At 38.3% G+C, this 16,376-nt stretch overlaps 2 protein-coding genes, 1 long non-coding RNA gene and 2 other non-coding genes across 5 annotated transcripts; 4 read left to right on the top strand and 1 right to left on the bottom strand.

Annotated features, from left to right (window-relative positions):
• Window positions 1-785: 785 nt before the first annotated feature.
• Window positions 786-859, top strand: trnat-agu (transfer RNA threonine (anticodon AGU)). The gene has a single exon. It is a non-coding gene; the product is annotated as a tRNA-Thr (tRNA).
• A 1,026-nt stretch (window positions 860-1,885) lies between these two features.
• Window positions 1,886-1,957, top strand: trnae-uuc (transfer RNA glutamic acid (anticodon UUC)). The gene has a single exon. It is a non-coding gene; the product is annotated as a tRNA-Glu (tRNA).
• A 3,661-nt stretch (window positions 1,958-5,618) lies between these two features.
• ltb4r2b (leukotriene B4 receptor 2b) lies at window positions 5,619-10,514 on the top strand. Its single transcript, XM_068341243.1, has 5 exons — window positions 5,619-5,735; window positions 7,511-8,102; window positions 8,579-8,779; window positions 8,877-8,920; window positions 9,299-10,514. Exons 2-5 carry the CDS (start codon window positions 7,530-7,532, stop codon window positions 9,579-9,581), a joined length of 1,101 nt encoding a protein of 366 aa, XP_068197344.1. The 5' UTR covers window positions 5,619-5,735; window positions 7,511-7,529; the 3' UTR covers window positions 9,582-10,514.
• Window positions 10,515-10,970: 456 nt separating this feature from the next.
• LOC137612626 (uncharacterized) lies at window positions 10,971-12,194 on the bottom strand. The gene is made up of 3 exons (XR_011038856.1): window positions 12,093-12,194; window positions 11,283-11,317; window positions 10,971-11,139 (listed from the first exon to the last, which is right to left on the bottom strand). It is a non-coding gene; the product is annotated as an uncharacterized lncRNA (long non-coding RNA).
• A 1,297-nt stretch (window positions 12,195-13,491) lies between these two features.
• On the top strand, window positions 13,492-15,790 carry sdr39u1 (short chain dehydrogenase/reductase family 39U, member 1). Its single transcript, XM_068341244.1, has 6 exons — window positions 13,492-13,626; window positions 13,902-14,008; window positions 14,196-14,278; window positions 14,604-14,725; window positions 14,832-14,984; window positions 15,363-15,790. The coding sequence occupies exons 1-6, from the start codon at window positions 13,611-13,613 to the stop codon at window positions 15,788-15,790; spliced, it is 909 nt and encodes a 302-aa protein (XP_068197345.1). The 5' UTR covers window positions 13,492-13,610.
• Window positions 15,791-16,376: the final 586 nt, after the last annotated feature.

A 16,376-nucleotide genomic window follows, 5' to 3' on the forward strand; every position in this document is an offset into this window, starting at 1 on the left:
CCATGATGCCATTGGACACCATAACAGGATTGAAGAGGACGTATTCTTTCGATATAATGATGCTCAACTCATTTCAATGTGTTTAATTCATTTTTAGAGCTACGAATGAATGAATTCCCATCAGTGATGATTAAATCTGGTACTGCTGTAAAATACTGTATGTCCTCAATTTATCTCTTATGTTTGCTTCTTCCCTTTTTATTATTTATATTCCACATTAGTCTTCTGGCATATCCTGAACGTGAAACAGTGACATTTCTTGGTATCTAATAAAAATACGGGTGACATCGTTTGAATCCTGAAATAAGGGAAGGCAACATTGGAAAGTTAGGGTGACTTTTCACCAAAGAAGGTCAACAGAACTCCAGGTTTCATGTTCCTAATCCCAGTTAATCCAACATCAGTAAAAGCAGAATAAAGCCGTCCGTAAATAAGGTGTTTATCGATCTAATGTTTCACAATCTTTTCCTCCCGATGAACGACTTAGCATTTGGAGGATGATACCCCTGATACCGTCATGATGATAACCTGGTTATCAATATTATTAACAATATTAAACATGTTTTATTTGGGCTTTCCAAACGTGACTGGTAAACTATTGCATTCTGTTGGAGTCATGTTGCACAGAGCAGCCCTATGTTTTTAAAATTAGGAATGGGTTTAGTTGGTCAGTGACAGTACTTACTGGTACCAAGTTCACTTTAAGGGGAGATGTGATTTGAGGTGTCCTGTGCTCTTCTTCGATTTGTTCTGCGACCTCCCAGAGGAGGTCCTTCACCAAAGGAGGCGCTGTGGCTTAGTTGGTTAAAGTGCCTGTCTAGTAAACAGGAGATCCTGGGTTCAAATCCCAGCGGTGCCTTGTGGAGGGAGTAATTCTGACTGCTAAGTCTTTGGCTGGGGATCTGTTGTTGGTTCAAGCTCTGTGCGTGCTAAAATTTTTGGAGTGTCAGCTGGCAGTGGGAGGTGTCCGTTCACCTCCCAGGCACTGCTGAGGTGCCCTTGAGCAAGGCGACACCCCCTCTGCCCTCCCTCTACGCCCCCTCACCTACATGCCCAGAGGCCCCTTGTGTGTGTTACGTGTGTTATGGGACGATGCATGTGAATGAACACGTTGTGTTTGTGTGGACTGAAAGTAATTTATTCATAATGTATGGATGATGAGCTCACACCTCTTTTTACACTTTATATATTTTAAACACCATCTACTGTATTTTTTCCTGTTTGAGTTTTTGCATTTTAGAGCAAGAAGAACAGAATGATACCAAAAACACAGTTTTTATTTTGAGTGTAATTATTGAGGTAGCTGATTAATAAAGCATAAATTTGAAAGTATAATGTGGAAAATGTGTTCATCAAGAAATGGAAAGTTTGTGGAACACAGGAGGAGCTGCTGAGTGACAGGACAGAAGAAATCATTCCTGCAGCCTTGCTGCCATCCTGTGGTGAAAAGATTTACTGGTTATGTTTTCACACAATCTTTGTCTTTTAAAGTTGTAAAACCAAAGCAATGAAGTGTCTAAGAGAGGATAGAATAGAAATAAATACAACAGTATGTCCTTCGATAAATGGATGTGGAAAAAAACAACTATAAAAACATGTTATGAACAGTATTATTTAACTATAAAAAATGTTGGCTTATTTTGAAAATTTTATGTTTATAGTGAAAAGTATAAAAAATAAATGTAATGCCAAAAGAATGCAAAATTTCTTTGATGGGTCTACAAATTGGCCTTGAGCCCATGGGGTGAGATTTAGTAATTATCATGTTTTTTAATATCACAGTTAGAGAATATATTTTAATATGAATGAATGAATGAATGAATGAATGAATTGAATGAATGAATGAATGAATGAAAATATTTGAATCGTGTTGTCTTCATATAGTTCCCATATGGTCTAGCGGTTAGGATTCCTGGTTTTCACCCAGGCGGCCCGGGTTCGACTCCCGGTATGGGAAGTACTTTTAAACAATTTCGCCCGTGAAACAATTTGAAGTATTTCTACACCAAATATTTCAACACTTCAGTTTCTCAGAGGATAATGAATGGCTCATAATGAAAATTATATAAATAATGCAAACGCTCGTAGCTTTTTGTGCCTGCGAATAGAAATCTTTATCCACCTATGAATAAAATCTAAAATAAAAAAAGAGCAATCTACCCGGTATAAATAATTGGCTGTTGAACATTGAGCTGCTTTGCATTTTAGCTAAAGGTTGGTTGTTTTAAAGAGAACTGCTGTGCCCTGGAGGGTCTATCCCTCTGTTGTTTGTTCCTTGTCCACACCTGATGCCCGTGTTGCGTGGGGCGTTCGCCCCTCATTCGGAGGCTCACCGGTGATTTCCCGTTGCGCATCGCCCTCTGCTGGTCGAATGGAGAACAACGGATGATCACGGTCTGTTCTGTCCCTCTGACTCAAGTGATTGGACGACAATCAGATTTTTTTTAAATGTTTTTGTATAAATGCATAAAAAAATCCAATATTTGCATTAGTAACATTTCAGATGCCTTAACTGGATTAAGCTCTATTAATAAATTATTCTGTCAGATTTTCAGAGATAATCCAAGGCAATGGCTCAATAAAAAGTAAAATAGAAATAATAAAATACACACTACATTTTGCAGGTACAAAGGCGGAAGTCGAAAGTAGTCATTCCACTGATCAATGTTTAACCAAAACTAATGATTAAATAATACTGCACACATTCCATCATGGCAGACTTCAATGTTCAAAGTGGCATAAGACTTGAGCTTCAAAATTAACCCTACTCTCATATTTTGAATCATATAATGTCTTGGTGATACCATTTGAAAAATCCGTACAAGAACTGAAAACAGACATCTTAGCAAAAACCTCATGCACATAAAACAAACCGAAACAAACACATTAACAGCAAACCGGCTTCAAAGAAGAAAATCCTGAAAGCAAACGCAAAAAAAAGATGAAGGCTCACTCAACACAGCTTGGTTCGCCCCCAAAAATCATTGGGGGCGAACCAAGTTCTACCCCTTTAGAGGATGCTTGTTTCCCAGCAAACTTAAAGGAGAGTTGTTTGTAGATTAAACGCCTCATCCTCTTGAAGTTGGTTCTGTTTTCCTGAGGACAGATTTCTCTCTCTGAAAAGTATTTTGCAACTCCCCTCCTGACAGACCGATGATCTATGAGTCACAGAAACAGACGGAATACGATCCAGTGGGGGGAAAACCTGTCTCATTATAATGATCTGTGATTAAAAAAATGTATTTAGCAACCTGCAATGAAAATTCTTCTTGATGCTTAATATTCAGACATGTTGACACAAGCTGGTATCAGATTTTCTCTCCTCTAAATTCAGAAGTTAAAGAACTCACATTCACATAAGGATTAAAACAATGAACACCATTGAAATAAATAAAACATAAATTGACACCATTCAGATAGATGGACACAAAAGTGAAGATGGTGACATTTAAATGACAAAATAAAACATTAGGAATTTATAACCCAACATTTTTGTACAATTGCTTTTGTTGCTGGAAAATTATTGTTTATTTTACTGAGTTTTACTCTGAATAAAAAACTTATTTTAGACTTATTTTATATATTAATTTACAGAATTATACAGTATTTAGATAAAGTCACCCTGTGACAACCATTATGTTTTTAGTGTTTTGATCAATTTGTCAATTTATATGGTGGGAGTATTAAGATCCTAAACTTATGTAAATGTATTAGTATTACAATAAAAAAACAACTCTATTTGATACTCTTATATTTTATATGTTTGTCATTATAATATATATCATATCTTCAATTTATTTTTATTCACATATTAATAGAAAAGCAGGATTTTATTGTTGTTGTTGTTGCTTCAAGCTCATTTTGAGTATTATTAAAGAGAAGTGCAGTTAATTCTTATTCTTTGATGGGCGTCTTCGCTCAGGTGTAGATTCTGGTTTTACAATACGTATGTTCCATAACATATTGTAGAAGTAGAAACTGGCATGAAAAAGAAATAGTGTGCTAAAGTGGAACTGAATATGTTTAGTCATGTTATATTGTCAGTGTACAGTAATATATCACACTGTTCTTATCAGTGCACTAAATTATTAGGTGAAGTTTTTAGAACCATAAAGTTGAATGAGCAGCAGCTGTTAGACATGCAGACTTTTAAATTATAGTCAGATGAATCCTCCCAATCGATTTCCTGATTTTTTTTTTCTTTTTAACGGGAATTAATAATTCATAGTTCTCAGAGTTTGGGGGGAAAACAAAGTGGATTATTTTCTATTACTCTGTTTCATCTTTTTGACATAAGCTGATCTGTCCTGGATGATCCAGCATTTAGTCCTGGATGCTCCAGGTTGAGTCCTTGACCTTCCAGGTTGAGTCCTGGACGCTGGTACTTTTTGTTCAGTTGCATCTGCAGAGCAAACACACTCCATCCTGGTTGCATTAAGTGCCAAAAGGCGAACCGCGCCCTTCATTGGAAGCTTTATTTACAGGCTGTCTCCAACAATGTTAACAATGGAGCCGTTCTGTAAAACTAAAAGCTCTTCCAACCTCATTTAAAAACTTGCAATTTGTTCTGAAGTCAACACATTCATATTTTTAATATTATTCACTCTTAAAATTGCCATAGTGAGAATGTGCAGCTGCACTTCATTCAAACCAGTCATTATCTTTAATCAATTCAGTCTGTTATATTTAACAATACCTCCACTACCGCCTCCTGCGACTAAAACAATGACTGATCTCCAAACCAAAGAGAACCAAAGCATCCTGATATTTCAGGTTCAGCTTGAAATTTGCAGTTTTATCCTGTCAGATTTTCCTTCTCACATTTACAATGAGCAAAATCACACTATTTAAGGCAATACACAGCTCTGTCCGGTTCCAAAAGGATTTGTCTTTTTTATATGATGATTTTTGTCCTCTGCTGTTTACATGCACAGGGTTGGATGTGCTGCCGTCTTTGATGTTTCAAATATTCCTACAGACATTTAAAAAGAGCTTTCAGAGACAGTAGGTCATGCATTAAAATAATAACTACCAGGTGGCGTTGGACACCGACTGAGTAGCAGCACTGACATCGTTTAACAGATTCCTGCATGTTCATGCTCTCTGCAAAAAACTTCACTCACAGTTCCTTTAATTTATACTCATTTTCCCTTCTCAGCATTCCTCTGTGTGTGTGTGTGTGTGTGTGTGCGCGCGTGCGTGTGTGTGTGTGTGTGTGTGCATGTGTGTATGTTTGCTCTCAGTATGCATGTCTGCACGTGTCTCAGCATCAGTGAAACAGATAGCTTGTGCAAGAATTTCAATCACTAATTCGTCAGATTATGCAACAGTCGATTCAAAGAATTTAATGGTCGCCTGAGGACAATGAAATTTCACACTTTCATTATTTGCACATTTACACCAGGGTGGGTCGAGTTCTGTTGGATTAATGTATGCTTGTTTGTTGGACTGTCATCATGATTGCTGTCTTACTGCACACGTACCTGTCATGCATCCAGACTGATCACGTACGGAGGTTCATGTCTCACCTCAGAAGAAGGGAGAGTGAGACTTGAAAGCGAGGACACACCTCCGTTACTCCGTCTCTCACCACAGCATGTTGGAGCCTGTGGGACAGGATGTGATTCAGTTCATTATAGGCTGATCCACCAGAGGAAGTTGCACAAGGGAGTGTAGGATCAGCGTGGAGCGCAATAAAGACACAACCGAACCTGAGACTGTCACATCCCAGTAAGGTCTGTCACTCCTCAACACTCTTTATTACTTTCTCTTATTTCTTGACATTTTCTCGAATCCTCTCCAATTTTTTTTAAAATCTTTCCTGTTCTTTCTTCAATCCTAACAATGATTACTTACTTTTCTTGACATGATTAGAAAGATGATTTGACAACTGTTGAACATCAAACTTCATCCATCACCACCTCTATTGGTGCAAAGAGTTTCAGGCGGGAATGAATCTCATGCGGTGTTACTGGGATTTTGAGTTCTTGAGATGTCATAGTTGTTTTTGCACCATATTATTCTGGATTTATGAACAAAATCTGATTTTTGCAGGATTTACTGTCAGTCTTGTTGTCTTTTCCTTCGTTTGTTCTTTAAACACAATTTAAGACTTGTTCTCCTTAGTTCACTTTGTGAAATAGTGAACTGCCAAATCTGTTGAGCATTCTTTACCGCATGAGATCAGTCTTTGAAGATAGTCGATTTTCCTTTACAAAGTGTGGTTTTATTGAACACTTTTTTTTGTTTTTGTTCTTTTGCTCTCAGATAATCAGGGGAAATTAAATTCTGCTGTCACTGAACCAGAGCCAGGACATTAGGACTTAATCAGGAAACACGGTTTTGATATCTTGATCTCTTGAGGGGATCTGTGGGTTTGAAATTATATAATCTCTGATTGCAGTTGATTATATTTTCTATAGCTCACATTTGTGGATACTGGTTTCTGTGCCCTTAATGAGATACAGTCCAAAGCAGAGATAAATGAGGGCTAGTAAAAAAATAAATTAAAAAAAGTAAAGCATTAGGGTTAGATTTAGGGATTAGGGGTTAGAGTTATTCTGGTGAAAGTTCTGCTAATGTTCAACATGTTTTAGCTTGTTGCCCCTGAGTTTAAACCACATTGTTGATTTCCAGGTCTGAAGTGAATATTTAAGGTGCGTCAGTTCTAGAAACAGCTTCTAAACCAGTAGTGAATAACGTTTACAGCATTTATCTTTGAAAACTGTTGCAGTATTTTCTGTAAATAAACCACACAAAAATAATTCAATGGGTTGGAATTAGCCTTTCTTAATTGTAATCAATCAATCAGTCCATTTGTGCTGCTGTTGTGTTGCCAAAGTAATGTTATAAGGGCCACCAGCATGTGCTATTGTAAGATAATCCAGCAAGAGGACGCTTCACCGAGTGCTTGTATGTTAACATTAAACGTGCAGCTATTTTTAGTTTATGATCCGATAAGGCGTCAGATCTGATCTGAGTTTGAGTTTTCTTTTAACAACTCTGAACGTGTGCGTTATAGATAATAACATTTATTGAATATTCTGACTGGCTCTGACTGTTGGAATCAACTGGTTTTGAATGAAGAAGCTGTTTGGAACAGTATTTTTGTGACTAGTCATCTCGTCTGATCCTGACTATAGAGTCTGGTTCCTGCTTTGCTTTGCCAGTCAGCTGTGGATCAACGTATCGCTGATTTTTTGGGTAGCAGAACCATCAGAAAAAAAGTTAATATACTAGGAAATACTACAAATATTCTTCTGCATATATGCACCTTATCATTGCTTGGTCTGGGTTAATATGGGTGTACTTGTTGCAGGAGGACTGGGTGTCATTAACAAAATACAAAGCCACATTCAAATTGTTAAGTTTGAATATGTCAAGCCATTTAAAAATAATAAATAGATAAATAAATAAATAAATAAATAAAAGAAAAAAAATTAAAATTAAAAATTAATAAATAAGATTTTTTTTAAAAAATCACTAAACTAAATCTGTCTCTTGTCATCAGGATCACAACTTCTTCCACCATGAACAACTTGAGTGTTTCCTACCTCATCCTCAACGAATCGAACCCGGAGCACGACAGCGTAGTGAGCAACGACTTCTCCACGACTCTGGGCGCCCTCATCCTCGGCTTGGTCTTCCTTCTGGGTGTCCCTGGTAACCTCTTCATCGTCTGGAGTATTCTGGCCCGCATCCGACAAAGCTCGGTCACCATCCTCCTCATCCTCAACCTGGCATGTGCAGACGGCTTCCTCATGGCCCTCACCATCTTCTTCATCGTCTACCTGGCCAAGCAGACGTGGGTCTTTGGCAACTTCATGTGTAAAGGTGTATTCTACCTGTGCAACATCAACATGTACGCCTCCATATTCCTGATCACGCTGATGAGCATGCACAGGCTGGTGGTCGTGGTCATGCCCAGGAGACTCTCTTCTCAGATCAACAGGAAGATTGTGAGGAGGGTGATTGCTGGCATGTGGGCTTTGGTTCTGATTCTGTCAATCCCTTCAGTCGTGTTTCGAGATGTACGAGAGGACAAAGATGAGCATAATAAAACCAGACTGGTGTGTGCTCCCAATCACACCCTAGCTCGACATGTAAGTAAACCCCCCTCCTCACCACCACCACCAAAAGGTTTAATGGAACATAAGTCGGAATTAATTAACTAATCACATCAACTCCTAAAATTCCATAATTCTATCTGCTGGTGGAGATCATTAAATCTGATTAACAACCCCACAAAGATGAGGAAAGAGACTGGATTTAGTTTTCTCAAAATGCAATGCCTGATTTTTGCCACTAGGGAGGAGTAACGTGCAAATTTATGAGTCATAATTACACATTTGTTAGTAACAATAAAATTATCAATCATTTTGATTTTAAAAAGTGTTTCAGTCCATCTAATGAATGTATGTTTTCAGAATGGATAAAAACAAGGGATGCCTGCTGGTCATAGATATGAACACAAATATTTCAAAAATGTATGAATCATTTAAATTCTGATTGTGATTTTCTGATATTATGCTAAATAATGTCCATTACTGTCTTGAAAACCCACATCCTTTGTATGCAGGTGAGGCTTCACTATTCTCTGGAGACGGTGATGGGATTTATTCTTCCTTATGCAGTCATCATCGTCAGCTACGTCCTCATCCTGAAGCGCCTCAGACAGACCAGATTCCGTAGGAAAGTCCGTAGCGAGAAGCTCATCCTGGCAATTGTTGGGATGTTTGGTGTGTTCTGGCTGCCGTACCATGTTATCAACTTGATACAGGCGAGTTAACGCACGTTCACAGCATCATATATAACTTGAAATACCAGTTTACACCTTTATATTAATGACTTGATCTTTTTATTATGCTTCGGATAAGGTGGTGGCTGAGTGTTACCCTGAGGATTCACCCACAAGAGAACTGTGAGTCACAAAATATCTCATTTTCACTCTCTCTTCAATGAATAAAACTAATTCAGATTGAAATATGTAGCTGTAAATTCAGAAATCATTTATAAATCTGGATTCAATCATTTAGACTTTGAGTTTATTTTATATAATTTAGTTTCTCTTTCTCTTTCTTCTAGCTTTTATATTCATCTGCTGTCTTTTTGTGTTTGAAATCTTTTTATTTCTTTTTGTTGAAGCTGACGTCTTTGCAGACATTCTGTTTCACTTTCCAGTTGTGTTACAGCTCTGGACATTTTCAGAGCTAATACCTTAATGTTAACAAAAATTCCATTATTTGCACTCCTTCATGACTTTGAGCACACATTGCCTAATAAATCCTGTTATTTGCAGACTGGACCACATCGCAAAGTCCAGTCGGGCAGTGACCTCTGCTCTGGCCTTCATCAGCAGCTGTGCTAATCCTGTCCTCTACGCCTTTGCTGGGAAGTCTTACATCAAGCAGAACGGCATCTCATTCATGGCTCGACTGCTGGAGGGAACGTCTCTGGAACAGACAGGAAACAAAAAGAGTCGAATGCTTGGAAAAGACATGGGAATGCAGACTCCTGACTCCTCTACCAGCACGGGAACTTTACAGGACGGGAGATCAGCAGGAAACTGTGTACATAAATAACAAATGTCTGAATCTTCATTAAGTGTGTGTACATTTTGTTAAGTATCTGCATATATATCGATTTTGCTATGCTAAAAAAGTGCAGACAAGATCAAAACACCATACAGATGACTCGCTGCAGCTGGTGGAAGCTTTTGTCGTTGGGGGTGTGCCACACTCAATCCATTTCACCAAAATTGCATTAATTCGTTCATTCATTCACAAAAATTCATTAAATTTTTATTTCTAGTTCCTGTTCCCAACACCAGATTGCAGTGATGTTCGTGCACTCCTCACTTTTCTTTCACACATTGTGGTTCAAGAAGGGAACAATCCCAATCTGAGTTAGATGGCTTGGTGGTGGTGGTGGGGGGTTCATTTGAGGATGCTGATTGGCTGATTTTAAAGTCATCTATATTTTGAGTCAGTCACTGCCTAACAGCAGCATAATCCCACCTTCAGACAGGTAAGAGAATTACGGGAAAGCAGATATTTTGCACATATTTTAGAGATGCCGTGCATTACATATTTAAAAACAAGAATACACCATTTGCATAATTTATTATCATTTGTAATAATGTGTTGCTGTGACTCAGGGGGCGGCACTCTGGTGCTTCTGACCCGCCACCACTGGAGTTAACAGATAAAAAATAAAAAGCTGGACTGAATAAATGTGGTGCAGGCACCAGAGACTTAAACATTCATATTTAACCTTTGTATAAGTCGTACATCTTCATTTGTATGTTTATTTCACTCCATTTTATAACAGCACCAAAACCTATGGAGTTAGGATGGAGAGAAAAACTTGTCACATTTTGAGTTGAACCAGTTATTTTGGTACAGATAGGAATTTTGTTTTCGCAGCAATGACAGTATATCAGCCTCCAGATTTAAAAAAGTTTTATATTAGCTATGCAGCTTTATGTACGTCGCAGACTTGTACATTTGCCTTTGCAAGCGAAATAAAATCTGAACGTTATCGGCATTTCATGCATTTCTTCCTGGACTCTCACACTGCGTCCATTTTAAGGGTAATTATGGACAATGAGTTCTACCCGCTGTACAGGACATCGGTGGGACTGGAGTCTGTTCAATAGCCGGATGACCCTTCATAAAAACACTGAAAAACAGCCTGTACTTGTCACCGAGACACTAAGAAGTGTACCTACCTATACACCTTTATATTTTAACTTTTTTAGCTCTTTATTCTTAATTTTTCTTCTTATTCTGATATTTTCTGAGTCCTTCTGGAGCAGTGCAACTTTAACCAGAACCAATTTCCCCCTCAGGGATCAATACAGTAAATCTAATTTTAGATTAATATCCAACACCCAGCTGTAGAACAAATATTTCACATTACACTAGATTTAACTCATAGTTTTAGCAAATTAAGACAACAGAATTACACACTTCAATACAATTTTATTTATCAGTACAACAAACACAGCAAATCATGTGAAATGACTTTTAGGACTCCTGCATGTCATTCTGTACATTATAAGGATAGTGGTTTAAATGGCGTACTACAGATGTAGAAACGTCTCAAATGAGTGACTCAGTCATGCAGCTTTCCCAATACCTGCAAATACAGAAAAAGCATAAGCAAATTAACTATTGTGTTTCAGTGATGCAGTCAACTAGACTTAAAGCTGGCAGTGGACCTAGTGTTTTATTCAAAACCAAAGAGGCAACATGAACCAAAACTTATACAAAAACGCTTACCTCACTAAGACCGACCCAACCAGAACTCCTGGATCCTGAAACAGAAACGGACTTTTAGATTGAACTGCAAAGAGGAAACATTCTCCACAGAACCCGGCCTGTCAAACCCATCAGTGCAGTGAAGGAATAATCATGATGTTCAGGTGAAACACGGACTCACATGCAATTCATCACTCAGGTTTGACTGGAGACATTTCAGTAGGAAGTTTGCATCTTTAGTTTAATATTACATCTTTAATAGATTACATTCTGGAAGTACACATACCTGGATGAATGGTAGGTCTGGTATTAACACCTTAAACCGTATAATATGAACGACCTATGGATTTTCATTACATTAGTTTGTGGCTCGGATGACGTCACCCCAACGCACGCCGGTGCGTCACGGAACCTCCGGTCCAATTTATCTGATTACAACATATTGTCTTCATATTCGATTTAATATATAATAATCACTGGGATTCAGATAGCACATTTAAGACTTATTTAAATAATTTACTTGTTTCTTGTACCTGTGTTGTTTTTTATACTAGTTTTAATTTTGTACCCGGGTTCTGCACCAAGTGTTGTCTTTTAAATTTCGTTGTACACCGTGTAATGCTTTTAATTGTCACCATACACTTCTACTCCGTTTGATTCGATTGTAATTGTTCAACAGAGGCCCAATTGGCACAGAACATGCGGTCGTTTTGGCGCGTCTGTATCGAACTGACGCTCATTATCTAAACACAATAAGACGACAAATAGGATCATATATTCAGATCAAACTGATTAAAGTGAAGTGATGGGGTGTAATATGTGAGTAAGTACCGTAAAAGCATCTGAATGATGGTTCCTGCCTCCACCGGGAACATCCGCCGTCCATCACCGCACGGCACCGACAGAGAGACCCGCCGGTGAGGCTGCGGTTCTATTTATGTCTTCATCAAACCACGTGTTTGTGTGTTCGTCACAAAACACGCTGCTTCCGGGTCTGGAGCACAACGGTCGTCTTTATGCAGTTATCTAATCAGGATTTTCAGTGAATATGTAGAGCAAATTAACAATGGGAGTCAAATGTATCCACAATAGAACAAGCAATAATTCAACCATCTCATCTTGCGCATTTCATGTTGAATCGTTAATATATTCTTGTATTTTATTGTGTTATCATTATTTATAAAGTAATACCTTCAATAAACAATTTTTATACACATGAAACTCATTATAAATTTCTAAATCTGTATGACATTTCATTTAAAAATGGAATTAATTAAACAATATTAAGCTGCTGCACCAGTGACAAGAATTTCCCCCGTTTCACTGGGTCTTGAAGTGTGGGTTGTTGAACTGTATAGGGCCTTTATGTAGTGTTTATGGTTGTCAGTCTAAAAAATGTCAACATAAGTGGCCATTTTGGTCTCTAGTTCCAAAATAGGGCCTTACATACTGTATATGCTTGGCTTGTCTGTCCTGATGTTGCACCCCTGTACAATTCAAAAAGTAGCTCAAAAGAATAAGCAAGATTCCTTCGTTGTTTTAACTTTTATTAATTATTGTCTATAAATAAAATAATGGAAAAAGTAGACAAAACTCGATTTAAATGTCCATAAAGATGATACATATACTTAGATTAACTAAACATATACAACACACAAATACTACAACTTCCTTTGACATTAAAATGTAGTCACAATTTCTTTCCTTTCAAGTAAATTATTTCAAACTAAAATTCAAAAAATGTTATTAGTCCCCAAGGGGCAATTGAATTAAAAGCAAAATGTAGCTCCTCTTAACATGTATTACCTATACACTATATCTGTCTCTTAGTTGATGGGGAACTTGACTACTGGAGTAAATGAATGAGATAATTAGTTGAACTTAAAATAGTTTTTCGCTGCATGTCTGTGACATGAAACCATGTAAAAATCCTGATTCACTGCATTATCACACATTATTTAGAGTGTATTTTAATGTCACCTGCTCCATTAAAACAACACAGGACTACCATGTTTCATACTGGTAATGAATGAATCAAAGGAATTTTGTGACGGTTAAGAACTCATGTAGTGACCCTGTAGATAACAAAGAAACAACAAAACAAACAAACAAACAAAACCTACTGAAATAATTCAGGTTTCTAAACTACACTCCAGTCCAGCAGGTGGCGCAGCTATAAATCATTGCCAATCTCCAAGAAATACCCGAAGAAGAAAACGACGGAAGCCTCATTGGTAACCAAACGCGAGAGTCACTATTTATATGACAGAAGTCTGTTTTTGTTCGGGACGTCGTGACCTGATGTCTCATTCTAGGAAATAATTCACGAGTGGAGTGGGTTTGCTGAAGATGAGAGTTTTAATAGGTATGTATGTTATATTTCTATTATAGTTTGATGCGTCGCTCGGAAATGTCAGCGTGATATAACCCACAGCCGAACTGTTACCTAAAGGACATTTACGGGCACGTAGTGATTAAAAGTCAGTTTATTTTAAATTAAAATAAAAAAATATCTGCATGCAGTTTGATCCTTCACATTGAATATTATCCTTAGGTAAAATGGGGTAATGCAAACTGTATTTTGTTTCATACACGTTAAATATAATCTGTCTGTTTCCCCTGTGTGTGCCTTGTTTTTAGGAGGGGGATCTGGCTTTGTGGGCCGTGAGGTGATCCGCCTGCTCAGAGCTAAAGGTCATGAGGTCACAGTGATCTCAAGACAGCCTGGGCCGGGAAGGATAACATGGGTACGAATTCAGCGTAATTCAGGCTTTTTTTTCATCATTGGAGATCCTGATTCATCGCAGCTTTGTTTTAATCTCAAGTCTCCGGTGGATATTTTGAATTGCTGCTGCGTTTGAAGCGAATGCACTTGACTCCAAATCCAGAATCATTGATAAACTCTTGATCTTCTTTCGTTTTGTGTGTCTGCAGGTTGAGTTGGAGTCGAGCGGACTCCCACCATGTGAGGGTGCTGTCAACTTGGCTGGAGAGAACCTGATGAACCCACTACGATGGTGAGCAGTGAACGCACATCAGCACAAGTGACAGAGCCAATATGCCAAATGGTCAAAAGTTTGTGGACGTTTGGTCCTTAAATGAGGTTTTTTTGTGTTTTTCACATCACCCAACATATTCAAACATGGTTTTCTTTGCTTCAGAGCATCTAACTGATTGAATTCCTATGATCTTCTGTCTGGTTATCTTCATGAAGTTACAGTTGATGCTTGTCTAAAACAATTAAAAATTAATGTACCAGATACTTATAGTTCTGTAGAGAGTAAATGTACTTTTCCAGTTGTTTTAAATCAGTTCACCCCATGTGTCTTCACTTGTTCTCAGGTGGAATGAAAGCTACAAAAAGGATTTGTTCTCCAGTCGTATCGACACAACTAGAACTTTGGCTCAATCCATCGCAGCTTCATCTAGTCCTCCTCAATCCTGGGTTTTGGTGTCAGGTGTTGGTGAGTCCTTGCCCAAGAATAAATCTTGACATCGTTGCAGATTGCAATACAGAACCCATGACTTGAAAGACAGCAAATTATACTTTTTCTTCTCTCTTTCTCTCAGCTTGTTACAAGCCCAGTCTGACTGTTGAGTACACAGAAGACAGTGAATGGACACCATTTGACCTCCTCTCCAAGCTTGTGAAAGAATGGGAGGCCTCTGCACTTCTTCCTGAAAATGTTGCAAAGACGACCAAACAATTCATCATCAGACCTGGTTTGTAAAGAGGATGTTTGGTTTCAAGTCACACCAGAAATTCCTGGTGGTTTTATGTTCAGCTGCTAGTTGTGTTGCAGATTCAGTAACTTGAGCACAGATTGCTCAAATATGACAAAACGTCCCTTCGCAGTTTGCATAAAGGGAGAGCATAGAAGTCTAAATAACTTCTCACTACTCCTTTGAGAGATGTTGACACAATCCTTTTAAATGTCAGTGTTTCTCCAACACTAGAAATGTATTTTGGGTACATAAATGCCTTAAGGTTTTTTTTTGTGATAGGTAGGAGTTGAATTTTCATGCATATAAACTGAAAACCTTTAATTCATAAGAAGTATTTTAACTTTGAGCTGTAACAGCCGTTCCTCCCTCCACCAGGGGCAGTATTGGGCCGAGATGGGGGTGCGATTAAGCAGATGCTGCTGCCCTTCTGGCTCGGCCTCGGGGGCACCTTGGGGTCAGGAAGTCAGCCGTTTCCTTGGATCCACGTCACCGACCTGGCAGAAATGATCGTCCATGCTCTGGAGACTCCCGGAGACGAGACGTCTCCTTCGCCACAAGTGTTCAACGGGGTCGCGCCTGCGCTCAACACCAACTATGAGTTCACCAAAGCACTGGGCCAGGTGCTCAGGAGGCCCACCATCATTCCCGTACCTGGATTCGTTATGAATGCTCTACTGGGTTCAGAGAGGGCGGTGGTCCTCACACAGGGCCAAAAGGTCATACCGAAGAAGACTAAAGAGGCTGGATTTGAATACAAGTACCCTGACCTGACCTCAGCACTGAAAGAAATAGTTGGAAGTTAACAGAAGCTGAAATAATGTGTGCTCACGTTCACTGGATTACACACAGGGAATGTTCAGGTTGACGTTTGAAGAAATCAGGAAGATTAATGGGACAATATGTTCTGCAAATCTGTCCTCAGATTAGAGGATGATTTAGGACTCGTATTTTCCATCACAGAAAACAGTATGATGAATTTTGCAACTGAGATATTACAGATATACATATATACACAGGGGTGATGGTGTCTTAATGGTAACTATTGAGAAACTGAATCACAGGACAGAGGTGAACAGATGATACTTTCCCTTTCATGCTTTTGTGTTGAACCAGCAATGAGGCTTCCTTTTTCTTGTTTATCGGCGGAACAAAAAATCTGACATCTGAACTAAGTCTGAACTGTAGGGTTGCACCTATTGATAATTTTGTTTTTTCTGTAATAAAAAAACCCTATCACAAATCAAGAGCAACAAACGACATAAGAATCAATCTCAAGAAAATAATCATGAGGATTTTAATCCAGATTGAATTTTGGAGTGAAGATCTAAATCGTGAAAGAGGAAATGTCTCCTCCTCTGAATATTACAGTAGAATCCGAATGACAACATG

The sequence above is a fragment of the Antennarius striatus genome, chromosome 18 (assembly GCF_040054535.1).
Source record: "Antennarius striatus isolate MH-2024 chromosome 18, ASM4005453v1, whole genome shotgun sequence".
Lineage (NCBI taxonomy): Eukaryota > Metazoa > Chordata > Actinopteri > Lophiiformes > Antennariidae > Antennarius > Antennarius striatus.